Here is a 17,445-nt window from a genome sequence, read left to right as displayed (position 1 = left end):
ACAACCTACAGACTGGGAAAAAATTTTTGGCTATGACAAATCTGATCAGCATCTAATCTCTAAAATCTACTGCAAAATCTCAACAACAAAAAGACAAATAACCCATTTAAAAAATGGGCAAAGGATATGAACAGGCACTTCACCAAAGAAGATATTCAAGCAGCTAACAGACAAATGAAGAAATGCTCACGATCATTAGCCATTAGAGAAATACAAATCAAAACTACAATGAAATACCATCTCACCCCAACAAGGCTAGCATTAATACAATCATCACAAAATAATAAATGTTGGAGAGGCTGTGGAGAGACTGGAACACTTATACACTGTTGGTGGGAACATAAAATGGTAAAACCACTTTGGAAATCAATTTGGCACTTCCTTAAAAAACTAGAAATAGAATACCATATCATCCACCAATCCTGCTCCTTAGAATATATCCTAGAGAAACAGGAGCCATCACACGAATAGATATATGCACACCCATATTCATTGCAGCACTGTTCACGATAGCAAAAAGATGGAAACAACCCAGGTGCCCATCAACGGACAAAGGGATAAACAAATTATGGTATATTCACACAATGGAATACTATGCAACAATAAAGAACGACGATGAATCCGTGAAACACCTTATAACATGGAGGAATCTGGAAGGCATACTGAGTGAACTTAGTCAGTCATGAAAGGACAAATATTGTACAAGACCAGTATTATAAGAACCCAAGAAAAGGTTTAAACACAGAAGACAACACTCTTTGATGGTCAGGAGGGTAGGGAGGCAGGGAGAGGGGTATTCACTAACTAGAAAGTAGACAAGAATTATCTTAGGTGAAGGGAAGAACAACACACACTACAGAGGAAGTCAGCACAACTGGACTAAACCAAAGCTAAGAAGTTCCCTGAATACAACCAAACACTTTGAGGGACACAGTAGCAGGGGCAGGGGTCTGGGGACCATGGTTTCAGGGGACATCTAGGTCAATCGGCATAACAAAGCTTATTAAGAAAATGTTCTGCATCCCACTTTGGTGAGTGGTGTCTGGGGTCTTAAAAGCTTGCGAGCAGCCATTTAAGATGCATCAATTGGCCCCAACTCATCTGGAGTAAAGAAGAATGAAGAACACCAAAGACACAAGGAAAGTATTAGCCTAAGAGACGGAAAGGGCCACATAAACCAGAGACTTCATCAGCCTGAGACCAGAAGAACTAGATGGTGCCCAGCTACCACCAACGACCACCCTGACAGGGAACACAACAGAGTCCCTGCCAGAGCAGGAGAAAAGTAGGGTGCAGAACTCAAATTCTAGTAAAAACACCAGACTTAATGGTTTGATTGAGACTGGAGGGACCCCGGACACATGGCCCCCAGACTCTTAGCCCCAAACTAAAACCATTCCCAAGGCCAACTCTTCAGACAAAAATTAGACTGGACTATGGGACATAAAATGATACTCGTGAAGAGTGTGCTTCTTAGCTCAAGTAGATACATGAGACTAAATGCGCAGCTCCTGTCTGGAGGTGAGATGAGAAGGCAGAGAGAGTCAGGAGCTGGTTGAGTGGACACAGGAAATCAGGGGTAGAAAGGCGGAGTGTGCTGTCATAGTATAGGGAGAGCAATTAGGGTCACATAACAATGTATAAATTTTTGTATGAGAGACTAACTTGAATTGTAAACTTTCACTTAAAGCACAACAAAAAATTGTGCAAGGCAACATGATAAACGTAATTAATGTCAATTTAATGAACACGTAAAAAATGTTGAAATGGCAAATGCTGTTTTATATATATATATACTTACCACAATTTAAAAAGACTGTGGAAAGACACACAAGAAATTGTTAATAGTGGTTGCTTTCAGGAAAACCAAACGAGTGAAGGAAATATACTAAAAAATATGTGTAAGATGTCAAATGCTAGAGAATGCTGGCTCCCTGAAAATATCATCAAAACAACCTGTTGATAAGATAAAGCTGAGTTTATTCTTACCACAGTAAGGGAAAGTGCTATTATGACAAATGTTGGCCTTTTAACTATGAAGTTGTTTAAGCTCATAGTATCAAATGTACTCTTACAACCTATGGCTGGACTGTCATTATTCTAGACAGAGTTTTGTGAATTAAGAACATGAAAATGGCCTAATTAGCGAGCCCAAGAAAATTTGCTGAACAAGTATCTGTAAGCCTACTGCGAGACTGTGAAATATGTATTTTTCTGTGCGTTTACATATATTCACACATACATCTAGAAATTTTGGGAAAGCGCTTTTAATTAGCACTTGACATTTTTTCTTGTTATTTAGGGATATATCAGAGGGATTGCCACGAGGTAATTTGCAAAAGGTGTTTGAAGTAAAAGAGGCCCATAGCTTATTTAAATATATATAATTTCAATCATATAATTTCAATGTTAAGTCCTTTAACTGTGGAGGTTGCATCCATAGAGCAGCAAGTACTGTGCTGGGCATATGGATACGGGCTAAATAAATAAAAATGTTATTCTCATAATCTTAAACTTTAGCTTGGGATCTGATTCTTGAAGTGAGAAAGGAAATGTATTATATGGTTCATCTGAGAGATTCTGTCCCTCTTTGGCCTATAAAGAAGGGAAGGGCCATCTCTTTGGTATCTTGTGAGTAGACCCTTATGAATGGTTAAAAGATCTCCGAACAGGATGACTTATTCATAGGGGCCCTATCTTCAGAGAAACTATAATTGACAATTAAGCGGTATCAAAGTATAAAGTGCATTCTCTGTGATAGATGTCTCTGATGTTGGTTGAACTCTGACTAACTTAAGCAAGCTGTAAGGAGGTTAGAGGCACCGAGTTCAAACCAAGTGACTTTCTAGTATGACTGTCTAAGATAGGATTTCTCTTGCATCTGTCATATTGCACACAGCTTTGGAAGATTCTTAACCCCTACTCAGGAAGGCAGCAACTGCTAGCAGAAAAATCGACTCATTCTCCAATCATGTTGTTGTTAGTTGCCATTGAGTCAGCTCCGACTCATGGCAACAGAACAAAATGTTGCCTAGTCGTGCGCCATCTTCAAAATCATTGATATGCTTGAGTCCATTGCTGCAGCCACTGTGTATTTTGAGTATCTTCTAACTTAGGGTGCTCATCTTCCAGCACTGTATCTGACAATATTTTGTTATGATCCATAGGGTTTTTGTTGGCTAATTTTCAGAAGATCACCAGGCCTTTCTTCCTAGTCTTAGTCTGAAAGCGCTAATGAAACCTGTTCGCCATGGGTGACCCTGCCAGTATTTGAAATACCAGTGGCATAGCTTAGAGTATCATAACAACACACAAACCACGACAGTACAACAAATTGACAGATGAGTGGTAGCCAATCATATTAGGACCCAACTCATGGTGGCTTGAATGAAGATACTTATTGGTTCTGATGGCCCAAAGCTCAAAGGTAGTATAGTTCTCAAGACTGATTTATTAGATTGGCTCTGTTCCATTTCTCTCTAATCTTTGACTCTGCTCTCTTTTGTTGTCAGCTTTACTCTCAAATAGGTGGTGAGATGGTTGCAACAGTTTCAGGACTCCTATCCACACCATATCATATTCTGGTCTCAGGGTAGAGGAAGCTGTAGTTCATGTAGACAATTAGTCCTATAGACTGGTTCCTTCTCTGAGTCTTGGGTTTTCTTCTCCTATAGCTTTTTCATCACTTTCAGGTATTAGAAGGTCCAGGCCAATGTAATGTAAAACTTCTCTCTCACATCCAATTTTTTTTGTATCAGCTTTATTAAGATGTAATTTGCCCATTTAAAGTGTGTAATTCAATGGTTTTTAGTCTAATCACAGAGTTGTGCAGCCAACACCACAATCAGTTTTAGAAGATTTTTATCACCCCAAAAAGAAACCACATCCATTTAAAGTCTCTCCCTTTTCTTGGTTCAGGGACCAGCTACTGCCAGAGAGAAAAGCGTCTCTCCTTTTTTGTTTTTCCTTTGTTCCTCAATTCCTCCTCTCCTAATTTAGGTTTGCCAGAATTAAGGCAGGGAGGTGAGGAACAAAGGAAGAGGGAAAAAGATCATTTTACTGAGCTGGTAAGGTGACAAACCTTCCCAGTTTGTCCAGGACTGAGAGGCTTCCAGGAACATTGGACTTTCAATGCTAAAACCAAGAAAGTCCCAAGCAAACTGGAAATGATGAATGAGGATATTTTGTGTTTCCTGGAAGACAAAAGAATGACAGACAGTGACAGAGAATAGCTGGTTTGTAAAAAATATCATGCCTTCCTAATCACATTTTAGTCAGCTGGACTACTTAGAAAGAAGAGAGAATAATTAGCTAATTAGCAAGCCGATGTTACATAGGCTTCTCCCTAGTATTTGGGGAAAAAAAGTAGCTCCACTAAGAAACAGGTAATAAAAACTTTACTGTAAAAAAAATATCCTTAGCCATTTTTAGAGAGATCTCTGCAATGTCCTTTTGATTTCTAAACTGTTCTTATACAATGGAATATAGACTTCATGCTTACTTTTCAACACAGTATCAAACTCCAAAATTCTTGCAAATACTATTAAATTTTATTGAAGTATATTGCAGAGATGGCAAAGAGAATTACAGCATTTAATATTCACTGCCTAAACCAAGAGCAAATCTTCCTAAAATCTCTTTACCATTCTCTCCAAAGTTCTCGTATCACCAAACTCCTTCATTCCCTTTCCCAAAAGGCCCCAGCCCACTTAGGCTCACCCATCTCACTTCCCTACCGCTATCTGACCTTCTAGATCTCTTCTCTTCCTCCCAAAGTAGCTCTATGCCGTTTCCAAAGTAAATCACATAGCCTCTCTGGCTTCTTCCAATTTTCCCCTCCAGATGTTGAACTTATAATACCAAGAAATCTTCAGAGATTGAGAAATATAAACAAAGAGTTCTCTTCAGAAGGCAAGAAATGCTATGGATAGTCCTATTTTAGCATTTAGATACCTTGTAAAACCTGTACTCTTCCTGCACTTTTGGATGATGTTTATATAATGCTGTGTTCCTAAATACTGTATTTAATTTTAACCAAAATAAGGTCACATGAAATCCATTTTATGCCACATTTTGACTTATTTAGTTTTAACTACAGTTTGGAGTTATTTACAACTTTTGTCCACCTCAGCACCTCACCCTAGTTTGGTTCCCAACCTCGTGCCATTAACAAGCAGAAAGGTTGGAGATTAGGAGTCTAGTGTTCAAGTTTCATAACAACATTAACTTGTTGTTAAACCTTGAGCAATTCACACCACGCTTCAGGTCCCTAGCTAATCTGTTTAAATAAAACAGGGATGATACCATAGCCAGCTCTTAGGAGGTTCATACAGTGAAGTCCAAGCATGAGGAAGAGTTAGGCCAAAAGACTAAATATGATATGTGTGCATTTATGTTTTGCTTATGTATTTGTATCTGGATTTCAAAACCAATAGTGAAAACTGTTTTTTGGAATGTTTATTACCTTTAGTAAGTCTCAACAAGCAAGAAAGGACATTACTAAGGTTATTATTAGTTTTAAAACAGTTTGCTTCTCGTATTTTCATAAACTACTTAGCAAATATCTACGTTGAAATTGTACTTGAAAAAATAAGAAAAGAAACTAAGATTTCAAGGTGTTGGGGGCGGACACATTTAAATAAGGTAAGGCCCTTCGTATCTACATCCATTAGTACCCAAATCTGTGCATGCTATTCACAGAAGCTCGATTAACTAGCTTCCTGACCAAGGACAAGCTCTTTATATTGTGCTTCAGATACTCTCACAGTTCTATTAACAGTGTGTTGTTAGTATAAAATGAGGTTATAAATATGAAAGTAACAGATAAAGCTAATGATGAACTTAACCATTTGGGACCTGCTTATAGGAAAAGCATGTTTCATCACTAGAATCTATCCTCCCTATCTGTGGCCTCAGTTAAAAGGTAGAAGTGACTACTTTGATGACTTCCCTAACCTCCCCAGTTTTTAGTATAGGTCTAGACTGTCAGATGGACCTTATGGTTAAGCCATTTCTCTATCTTGGATCAGAGGCAGAAGTAACCTATGAACTCCAGAGATCACGTCTTCCTTTATAAGTCTAGTAACTTTTACATCCTGCTTCCCACGTCTGGGGATTTTTACACTGTACCGTTTTACTATCATACCCTCAGCATCTTGCCCAGGATCACATATCTAATTAATATATAATAAAAAGAGAAAATGAAGGAAAAAAACAAAATCATCCCTTTTATACTTGGCAACAGACTACTTAAGGTAAGAATAACAGACTAAACCAAAAGAGAATGGAAATTTTTATTTTACAAACAAAAAAGCAAAATACTACTATTGAATTGATCTTTAAGTCACACTCTGAATTCATACTTTGCTGTTGAATTTTTCCAGTTCACCAACTAATTCCATCACCAACAGACTAAACCTATCTGTAGAAGAAGCACAGATCACATTTAACCGTGAAGACAGAGATGGCTGGCAAGACTAAGCAAAGGAAGTGACTATAGCTGTTTCAAGTTCTTTTTCTCCTTTGGAAATGTTCTCCATGGCCATGTGAGACTTAAAACAAAGACTGTGACTGTCCTGGCCAGAAAAGAAGGTTAAAGCTGTATCACAGAGAGTTGTAGACAATACTTCTACCTTCATCCTGTAATATCCATGTCGCTCAGAGCGGTCTGGCTACACCAAGCTATTCTTTGCAATAGCATTCAAAGTCCTTACTTTGGTCACATCTGTTACCTTTAGAGAATATTCTGAGTTAGAAAGTGAGGCTCCCATGGAAACACAGAAGTTTCTGCAACAGGAATAACAAAGGAACAAATAATTACACAAGCTGTTAGGAGAGGCTCTCACTAAATGAGCCTTCCTAGTGGTACTTCGTTTAATAGGCTAGTTCACAGCTAACAGCAAGGGTAGATCAAGGACCCTGGGAACTACCATATTCCACAATTTTCACTACCTGAAACATCTAGTAGCCAAATCTACCAGACAGTATACTTGATTTTCTATCTGGAAATATAAGTTTTAAGGCTCTTGCTTCTTTTACATCTTGTTTTTTTCTAACCTATAAATAAAAATAATCATCTACCAACTATTAAATTATAGGGATTCTATAAACTATACTAAAAAACACATAATAGTTATAATTCCTTGGTGGTGATATAATTTCAAAAGAACTGAAAATAGAGAGCAAAGGGAAGGGAAGACTAAGTATTAAAGTTAGAAGGGATAAAATGACTTTGACTCTTCTATCCTTATACCACAGTTTTTACGTTTGCTAAAGGAAAGCACAAGTGAATGGGCACACATGCATATTTGACTCATTTGAAGCTCAGCTGCTGAATTAAAACTTACTATTAATTGGTCTAAGTTCAGCAATGCCTTAAGGATACAGAGGTTCAGCTATGTTCAGAAAAGTGCTTATTTAAGGCAAGACAAGAAGCATTTTAGAAATGTTTTTCAACTGCAAAAATGACTGCAATACTTACGGTACTAATCACAACATTCTATTCACTAATCATGCCATTAACTAAGGTTTTCCTATTTGCGGAAGTAAAGATTAATTTCAGGCCTTCTTCTATGAGTCAAAGAACACATTTTTACCGGAACTTCATTCCTGAGTCTCTGGCAGACCGAGCAGAACAGTGGAATTCTGTAGCACCTGAACCCTCAAGGATCCTTTGCAAATTTCTGTCAGTTATGCCACCCCCTGTGGGAAAGAATAATACAATAAGTAGAATACAATTTTTCACAAAACTTAATGACTGCTTGCTCTACTGAAATTTCTCATTAATTCAAGAATTACAATCTCCCTACTAAGCTAGAATGAGATTAGAAAAGAATGCTAAAAGCATAGACTAAAGATTCTGGAGAACTGTTAAGGTCATAGAACCTGTATGACAGAATCTTGTATGTCTACTGGTTTATATAATAATGCTATATGCTACTGACTATAAATCTAAAAAATTATTCTGTGGCAAGGATTCAATCATTGAGTGCTCCATCTCTGCTCTCCCCTCAATTAAAGCAAAAATCAAATTCAAACAAAAGGTAAAAATAGGCTTGAGGAAGAAGCTCTAAAAGCACAACCTCAGACAGAAGTGTCTGAAAGGGAGAACTCTGGAGGCCCAGGATTCAAAAAGTATGCTGACCTCCTTGGAAATGGGAATAATGTAAGGCATTATATAGATTATGCATTACTGTATAGTACCAATTTTTTATTTCATTTCACAGAAGAATCTGATTCTACTTTATTAAAACCGCTTAGTCAAGTATTTTATGATGGCTCATTTGTTTTGATGAAAAATTCATATGCTGTTAAATGCTCAAGTATTTAGATATAAAGAATCATATTCTGAATGAGAATAATAGATGATAAATATGAAATTCCTTTATTCATCTTCATACCCTTCTCATCTAGTATATAGGATGTACTCAGTAAATATTTTTGAATGATCACTTAGATATTTACTTTCTATTTCCAGGCTATTCAAGTTGCTGAAGTAACCTGTCTTTACACATTCTTCAGACTCATTAAGTTGGCTTTTTTTTTCTCAATGGTTCAGTAATATCACTGGCCTTAAGAAGTAGAAAGAACACAGACTGTTAAAGCAGATTTAGACTGGAATCCTGGCTCCACCATTGTAGCTCTTCACAGCTGAGTAATCTTAGATAAATTATTTAAATTCACTGAGCCTCTATTTTTTCACCAATAAGAGAGGTAATACTGCCTACCTCTCAAGCATATCGTAAGGATTAAAGTAAGAGACAAATACGTTATTTCCTTGTAATGAAAAACAAAACATATGGCCACTGAAACACGTTACTCAGTTATCAGCAACTTTAGTATATAGGTAATACATTTTCCAAACACAGACTAATACAGCTTAAGAGTTAAAAGGGACCACAGAGAACAACTAGTTCAATATCCTCTCTTTATACATAAGGAAACTGGAGCCTAAGTATGTTGCAAGCTTCATTATGAAAGCTCCTAGACAGCAACTACTATGTTGTATTCATCTTTATATTTTCCAATGATAAGCACACATTAGGCATTCAGGTTGACTTGCCTAGGGATTTTTTACTTGCTGGTACATATTTACCAGAAATTGTAATGATCTGTTTACAAGTCTATTCTGTGAATGCCTCAAATAAAAGGATTACTTCATATTCATTTCTGTATTTTCACATCTGTCACAGAACCTGGCATATAATTAGCATTTTCTAGGTAAGGTTTGTTAAACAAATCAATCACAAATATTTTTGTACATAACATTATCCCACCTAAGAATGTAAGCCTTTGGGGAAGTAAGTTTCTTGTGTAACTCTGTATCCACAGTAATGCCTTATATAGAGCAGATAACTTAACAGCTACATATTAAGTAAAGACACTCTTAAAATTAACACTGTCTAAGTCTGAATTTAGAGACCATCTCAAGAATAGATTTGACGCACTGAACACTAATGACCAAAGACCAGACGAGCTGTGGAATCACATCAAGGACATCATACACAAAGAAAGCAAAAGGTCATTAAAAAGACAGGAAAGAAAAGACCAAAATGGCTGTCAGAAAAGACTCTGACACTTGCTCTTGAATGTCGAGTAACAACAGTGAAGTCAAGAAATGATGAAGTAAAAGAGCTGAACAGAAGATTTCAAAGGGAGGCTCAAGGAGACAAAGTGTTAAAATGAAATATGCAAAGACCTGGAGTTAGAAAACCAAAAGGGAAGAACACAGTCAACATTTCTCAAGCTGAAAGAACCTGAAGAAAAAATTCAAGCCTTGAGTTGAAATATTGAAGGACTCTATGGGGAAAATATTGAACAACACAGGAGGCATCAAAAGAAGATGGAATGGACAGAGTCACCGTACCAAAAAGAATTCATTGACGTTCAACCATTTCAGGAGGTAGCATATGATCAAGAACCAATGGTAATGAAGGAAGAAGTCCAGCTGCACTGAAGGGAATGGTGAAAAACAAGGTTCCAGGAATTGACAGAATACCAATTAAGATGTTTCAACAAACAGATGCAGCACCAGAGGTGCTCACTCGTCTATGCCAAGAAATCTGGAAGACAGTTTTCTGGCCAACTGACTAGAAGAGATCCGTATTTGTGCCCATTCCAAAGAAACGTGATCCAACAGAATGTGGAAATTATCGAACAATACCACTAATATCACACACAAGTAAAATTTTTCTGAAGATCATTCTATGCCCCGGAGAACATGGCCCCTGGTCTCTCCATCACCCCAGAACTAAAACAATTTCCAAGGCCAACTCTTCAGACAGGGATTGGACTGGACTGTGGGATATAAAGTGATACTCGTGAAGAATGTGCCTCTTAGACAAGTAGATATAAGAGACCAAAGGGGCGGCTTCTGTCCAGAGGTTAGAGGGGAAGGCAGAGAGAGTTAGGAGCTGGCTGAATGTTCATGGGGAATCAGGGGTGGAGGGGAGGAGGGTGCTGTCGCAGAATGGGGTGAGCGGTTGGGGTCTCATAACAATGTATGTTAAAAAAAATTCTGTATGGGAGACTAACTTGAATGTAAACTTCATTTAATTACATCAATAAAAAAAAAGAAAACGAAAAAAAAATCTCGGCAGAAGTTCAAATTTATAAACTTCTCTGAGAATGAGGACATTAAAAAAAAAAAAAGCAGTTTATCGACAGGGAACTGACAGAAATTCAAGTGAGATTCAGAAGAGGATGTGGAACAAGGGTTAACACTGCTGATGTCAGATGGATCTTGGCTAAAAGCACAGTATACCAGAAAGATGTTTACCTATGTTTTATTGACTATGCAAAGGCATTCGACTGTGTGGATCATAAAAAATTATGGATAACACTGCGAAGAACTAAAATTCCAGAACACTTAATTGTGCTCATGAGGAACCTGTACACAGACCAAGAGGCAGTCGTTTGAACAGAACAAGGGGATACTGCATGGTTTAAAATCAGAAAAGGTGTGCGTCAGGGTTGTATCCTTTCACCATACTTATACAGTCTGTATGCTGAGCAAATAATCAGAGAAGCCGGACTATATGAAGAAGAACTCGGCATCAGGATAGAAAGAAGACTCATCAACAGCCTGAGATACGCAGATGACACAACCTTCCTTGCTGAAAGTGAGAGGACTTAAAGCACTTACTGATGAAGATCAAAAACTACAGCCTTCAGTACGGATTGCACCTCAACATAAAGAAAACAAAAATCCTCACAACTGGACCAATAAGTGACATCACGATAAATGGAGAAAACATTAAAGTTGTCAAGGATTTCATTTTACTTGGATCCACAATCAACGCCCATGTAAGCAGCAGCCAAGAACTCAAACGATGTACTGCACTGGGCAAATCTGCTGCAAAAGACCTCTTTAAAATGTTGAAAAGCAAAGACGTCACTTTGAGGATTAAGGTGCCCCTGAACCAAGCCATGATATTTTCAATTGCCTCATATGCATGCGAAAGCTGGACAATGAGTAAGGAAGAACGAGGAAGAACTGATGCCTTTGAATTGTGGTGCTGGCGAAAAATACTGAATATACTGTGGATTGCCAGAAGAATGAACAAATCCGTCTTAGAAAAGTACAGCCAGAATGCTCCTTAGAAGGATGGTGGGACTTTGTTTCACATACTTTGGACATGCTATCAGGAGGAGCCAGTCCCTGGAGAAGGACATCATGTTTGGTAAAGTAGAGAGTCAGTGAAAAAGAGGAAGACCCTCAACAAGATGGACTGACACAGTGGCTGCAACAATAGGCTCAAGCATAACGACTGTGAGGATGGCACTGGACTGGGCAGTGTTTTGTTCTGTTGTACACAGCATTGCTATGAGTCAGAACTGACTGCACGGCACCTAAGAACAACAACAAGAAGTCTAGATATTAGTTGTCCATGTGAAAAAAAATACATTTAGTTTAAGCAGAAACATATCAGATTCAGTAAGTCTCTTTAATCTTCCCTGATTAACACATATTGTTGCTGTGTGCCTATATGACACAGCAGAATGCTCCATAGGGTTTCCCAGGCTATCATCTTTATGGGAGCAGATCACCAGGTCTTTTCTCCTGCAGAACTGCCGGTGGGTTCAAACAGCAGACCTTTTGATTTGCAACTGAGTGCTTAACCACTGCGCTGCCAAGGCTCTTTGATTAACCTATAAAGGGCTTTAATTTGACAGATAGTATATGTTTTCTATCTGATCATGTTTCAGGGACTCGCTACAGGTCAAAGCCTTTCTAAATTTCTGATAATATCCTCCTTCTTGGTCTCTTTTTACAAGTTGCCTTTTATCTGGCTGTCACCATCTATAATGGCCATTCTTAGCATCACTGATAACGAGATGACCAGACATCATGCTTTGTGATGTGATGTAAAATAAAGTATACAGAATCACCCATAAAATATTCTAACAAAAAACATTTAACCAGAATATAATCAAACCGTATGATCTAACCACCAGTTTATAGGAAATATAGAGACTAGAAGAACAAGTTAAGCAGTATCAAAAGTAAACAATCTGATAAATCCAGAAAATAGGATGCTCTGTAGGACAAGTGGTCCAGTTTCTTTTAATTTCATTTTTTAAAAAGAAGAAAAAGAAAAGGAGAACTTCTATATTAAAAGACATTATGTCTCTTGGGTATATACCTAATAGTAGAATTGCTGGGTCAATGGTAGCACTATGTTTAACTTTTTGAGGAGGCATCATTTATTGCTGGGGGAAAAAAAAGACATTAAGAAAGATAACAATCAAATGCTATGCTTGTTCCTTGATTGGAATCTTGGTTTGAACACACGGCTGTAGAAAACATTCTGGGGACAATTACAGAAAGGTGAGTTCAGACTGAGTATTAAGTGGTATTAGGGAATTAGTATTTTGATAGGTGTGATTACAGTATTGTGGTTATACAGAAAAGTACGCCTTTTTTTTTCAGAGATAATGTATCATGATACCTTTAATTTAGCTTTAAAATACCTCAAGAAAAAAAGATGAAGGAAATGCAGCAAAATGTTAACTCTAAGGGATGGGTGTATGAGTATTCATCATACTATTTTTCACTTTTTTATATGTTTGATAAATTTAATAATAAAAAGAAAAAACTAAGATTGCCTTTTGTATTTGTCTGATTCTAGGCCACTTTATCTAATTACTTAAAAACTGCCCCATCTGTTTATTTCTAATGAGCCATTATGTATCTAGTTAATCTTATGGTTATCATCAAGAGCATATGATCAAATTATTCTGCCTAAACAGATGAATGGATAAACAAATTATGGTACATACACACAACGGAATACTATGCAATGATAAAGAACTATGATGAATCCTCAAAACATCTCACAAACACGGATGAATCTGGAGGGCATTATGCTGAGTGAAATAAGTCAGTAACAAAGGATAAATATTGTGTGAGACCACTACTACAAGAATTCAAGAAAAGGTTTACACACAGAAAAAAACATTCTTTGATGGTTACAAGGGTGGGGAGGGAGAGAGAGGGGAAATCACTAACTAGATAGTAGAAACGTGTCAACTTTGGTGAAGGGAAGGACAACACATAATACAGGGGAAGTCAGCACAACTGGATCAAAGCAAATGCATAGAAGTTTCCTAGACACATTCAAACACTTTGAGGGACCGAATAACTGGGGCTGAGGGCTGGGGACCAGAGTCTTGGGGAACATCTAGGTCAACTGGCATAACATAGTTCATAAAGAAAATGTTCTACATCCCACTTTGGTGAGTAGCGTCTGGGGTCTTAAAAGTTTGTAAGCAGCCATCTAAGATATATCTATTGGTCCCATTCAAAGGAGAATGAAGAAAACAAAAGACACAAGGAAAATATTAGCCCAAAGGACTAAAGGACCACATGAACTAGAGTTTCCACCAGCCTGAGACCAGAGGAACTAGATGGCACCTGGATACCACCACTGACCGCTCTGCCAGGGATCACAACAGAGATTTCTGGACAGAAGGGGAGAAAAAATGTAGACTAGAATTCAAATACCTGAAAAAAGACCAGACTTACTACTCTGAAAAAGACTAGAGGAACCCCTGAGACTATGGCCCCTGGACACTATGCTAACTCAGAAATGAAACAATTCCGGAAGCCCATTTTTCAGATAAAAATTAGACAGCCCTATAAAACAAAAAATAACACACATGAGGAATGTGCTTCTTAGTTTAATCAAATATACAAGACCAAATGGGCAACTCCTGTCCAAAAGCAAGATGAGAAGGCAGGAAGGGACAAGAACTGGACGAACGGACACACGGAACCTGGGGTGGAAAGGTGAAGCATGCTGTCACATTGTGGGGATTGCAACCAATGTCACAAAACAATATGTGTATAAATTTTTGAATGAGAAATTAACTTGAGCTGTAAACTTTCACCTAAAGCACAATAAAATTAAAAAAAAAAAAAAAAAGTAATAGAGGTGGGGCCAAGATGGCAGAGTAGTCAGATGGCTTCCCATGTCCCTCTTACAACCAAGAAAAAAAACAAGTGATTTGATTGTATATGAATATCTAGGGGCCCTGAACAAGGCAAAGTTGAGGAATCGGACTGAGTGGCAGGGGGAGAGAGAGAAGGGTTGGAAGCAGCAAGGAGTTGCCTGACCTGACCCAGCAGGAGCCACAGCCCTTCAGCCTGGATCGGCTCGGGGTCCATGGTGAGGCAGGCATACAGCTCTGCTCGCTCACTCAGGAGGCAGTTTCCACATAAAGAGAGATCCGGCAGCAGAGATTCTGCTTGGACACTCCGAACCAGTGAAAAGCAGCACCCAAGTGGCTAAAGATAAGTACATGCATGTGGCCTTTTGTGGGGATTTAAAAAAAAAACCCATTTGGGAAATACCTCTCTCCCATTTACCTCCTCCCTCCCCGCTCTGCACCAGGTCCAGCCGGCTTCAGTGATTTGTGAGTCCCCTGGGCTGGAAGCAGATCCCATAAGGTGCTCTGACCCATTCTCCTGGCCTTGGAGAGGGAACAAATTAACAAACAGGGAAAAAATAAGCTACTGGCTCTCCTAAGCCAGGAACTCAGGGTTGGTGCAGGTCCTTTGCCTAGGCACAGGCATAAGCGGTCTGCAGACTTTGAGTGCCTTCCAACCCTGTATAGACTTGTGTGGACCCATCTCAACAGCGTAAGCCCTCACTACCACAGTACAACAGGGTAAACACCTGAAGTCTAACTTCAACTGTTTCAGCTGTGAAGTGGCAGATTTGTGACACCTGACACTACTCTGCCCTTTAAGCAGGCACCTTACCTGTCTGCATCAGGGGCTTGAGGACTGGTGGCCCCACCCACGTCACCTAGCCACCTGCTACAGGGGTCAAAGAATAAGTGGTGCCCCCCAGTCCTTACAGCCAACGGAGAAGGGTGCTCATAGTCTGGCTGCAAAACTCACCTACCTACTCACTCTAGGGAACAGGGACATGCTTTCCCTTCAGACTTTCAGGGGCAGCCGTCAGCCCCCTGCCTTACTCAGTGTGTCACCCCCTACTACAGCCAGATTCCTGTGCCTACACCAATCACCCACGCCTCTCTAAGACTGTAGGTGAGAGCCTACACAACACACTTGGTGACTGACTGCCTGGACACCTGCACTGAATCCATACAGGAAAATTTAATGGACTACTGGGCACGCATACTTAGTTACAGACCTAACTACCTGGTAATAGGACGTTAGAGCTTCAAAGGTGCCAATAAACAAACCAGCGCACATGAGTGTCCTATTTGGGCACATCAAAACAAAACAAAACAAGAAGCTAGGACACACTAAACAAACATAAAATAAAATTATAATAACTTATTGATGGCTCAGAGACAATAGTCAATATCAAATCACATAAAGAGGCAGTCCATGATGGCTTCAGCAAGCTCCCGAAATAAAGAATCAATAAATTTTCTGGAGGAAGAGAATTTTCTGGAATTACCAGAAGCAGAATACAAAAGATTAATACACAGAACTCTTCTAGAAATAAGAAAGGAAATTCAACAAAACGGAGAGAAATCCAAAGAACACACAGACAAAGCAGCAGCAGAACTTAAAAAAAGTTATTCAAGAGCATAATGATAAATTTAACAGGCTGCAAGGATCCATAGAGAGACAGCAATCAGAAATCTAGAAGATTAACAATAAAATTTCAGAATTACACAATTCAATAGAAAGTCATAGGAACAGAATTGAGGCAGTAGAAGTCAGAATTACTGACACTGAAGATAAAGTATTTGACAACAACTTATTTGAGGAAAAATCAGATAACAGAATTAAAAAGAATGAAGAAACTCTTAAGAGTTATGTGGGACTCTATCAAGAGAAATAACCTGTGAGTGATTGGAGTACTGGAACGGGGGGATAACAGAATATACAGAGAAAACTGTTGAAGATTTGTTGACAGAAAACTTCCCTGATACCAGGAAAGATAAGAAGATATCTATCCAAGATGCTCATTGAACCCCACATGAGGTAGATGCCAAAAGAAAGTCACCACATATTATAATCAAACTTGCCAAAACCAAAGATAAAGAGAATTTTAAGAGCGGCTAGGGATAAAAGGGGAGTCAATTACAATAAGCTAAGACTACTCAGCAGAAACCATGGAGGCAAGAAGGCAATGGGATGACACATATACAGCCTTGAAGGAAAAAAATTGCTAGCCAAGAATTATATATCCAGCAAAACTGTCTCTCAAATATGATGGTGAAATTAGGGCATTTCCAGATAAACAGAAGTTTACGGAATTTGCAAAAACCAAACCAAAATCACAAGAAATACTAAATGGAGTCCTCCAGTTAGAAAATCAGTAAAGTCAGATAACAACGCAAGACTAGAACACAGGACAAAGCAACCAGATATCGACTCATATAGGGAAGTCACAAAAATACATCAAAGCTAAAACACTGAAAATAGGGAAATAGATATCAATACGTAAAAAATGACAACATTAAAACAAAAAAGAGGGACTTAAAGTAGACACAGATTTTTCATATGGAGAGGAAGTCAAGGCAATAAAAAAGAAAAGACTGGTATCAACTTAGAAAAATAGGGGTAAATATTAAGGTAACCACAAAGGAAACTAACAATCTTACAAGTCAAAATAAAACACTAGAAAAATATAAACACTCAGCAAACACAAAATCAACAACAATGAAAAAGATGAAAACACATGAAGAAAAACGACTCAGCACAGAAAATTAAGCAGAACAAAGAAACTATGAACACACAAAAACAAGACATCAAAATGACGGCACTAAACTCATACCTATCAATAATTATGCTGAATGTAAATGGACTAAATGCACCAAGAAAGAGACAGAGAGTGGCAGATTGGATAAAAAAACACGATCTGTCTATATGCTGCCTACAAGAGACACACCTTAGACTTAAAGACACAGACAAGCTAAAACTCAAAGGATGGAAAAAAATATATCAAGCAAACAACA

General features: G+C 38.3%; 1 protein-coding gene across 3 annotated transcripts in view; it reads right to left on the bottom strand.

Annotated features, from left to right (window-relative positions):
• The window catches only part of CUTC (cutC copper transporter), a 54,673-nt gene that overhangs the window by 14,843 nt on the left and 22,385 nt on the right, over positions 1-17,445 (bottom strand). Inside the window, exons 7-8 of one of the 3 annotated variants that reach the window (XM_023740753.1) lie at positions 7,596-7,701; positions 3,290-6,786 (exon numbers count right to left, since the gene is read on the bottom strand). In XM_023740753.1, coding sequence (XP_023596521.1) covers positions 6,672-6,786; positions 7,596-7,701 — 221 coding nt within the window. In that variant the 3' untranslated portion in view covers positions 3,290-6,671. Of the gene's footprint in view, positions 1-3,289; positions 6,787-7,595; positions 7,702-17,445 lie in introns of those variants that run through there. The other 2 variants (XM_004370023.2, XM_023740762.1) reach the window with 2 other exon arrangements.

The sequence above is a fragment of the Trichechus manatus genome, unplaced genomic scaffold, assembly GCF_000243295.1.
Source record: "Trichechus manatus latirostris isolate Lorelei unplaced genomic scaffold, TriManLat1.0 scaffold00007, whole genome shotgun sequence".
NCBI lineage: Eukaryota > Metazoa > Chordata > Mammalia > Sirenia > Trichechidae > Trichechus > Trichechus manatus.
This window is presented reverse-complemented; position numbering and strand designations above follow the sequence as displayed.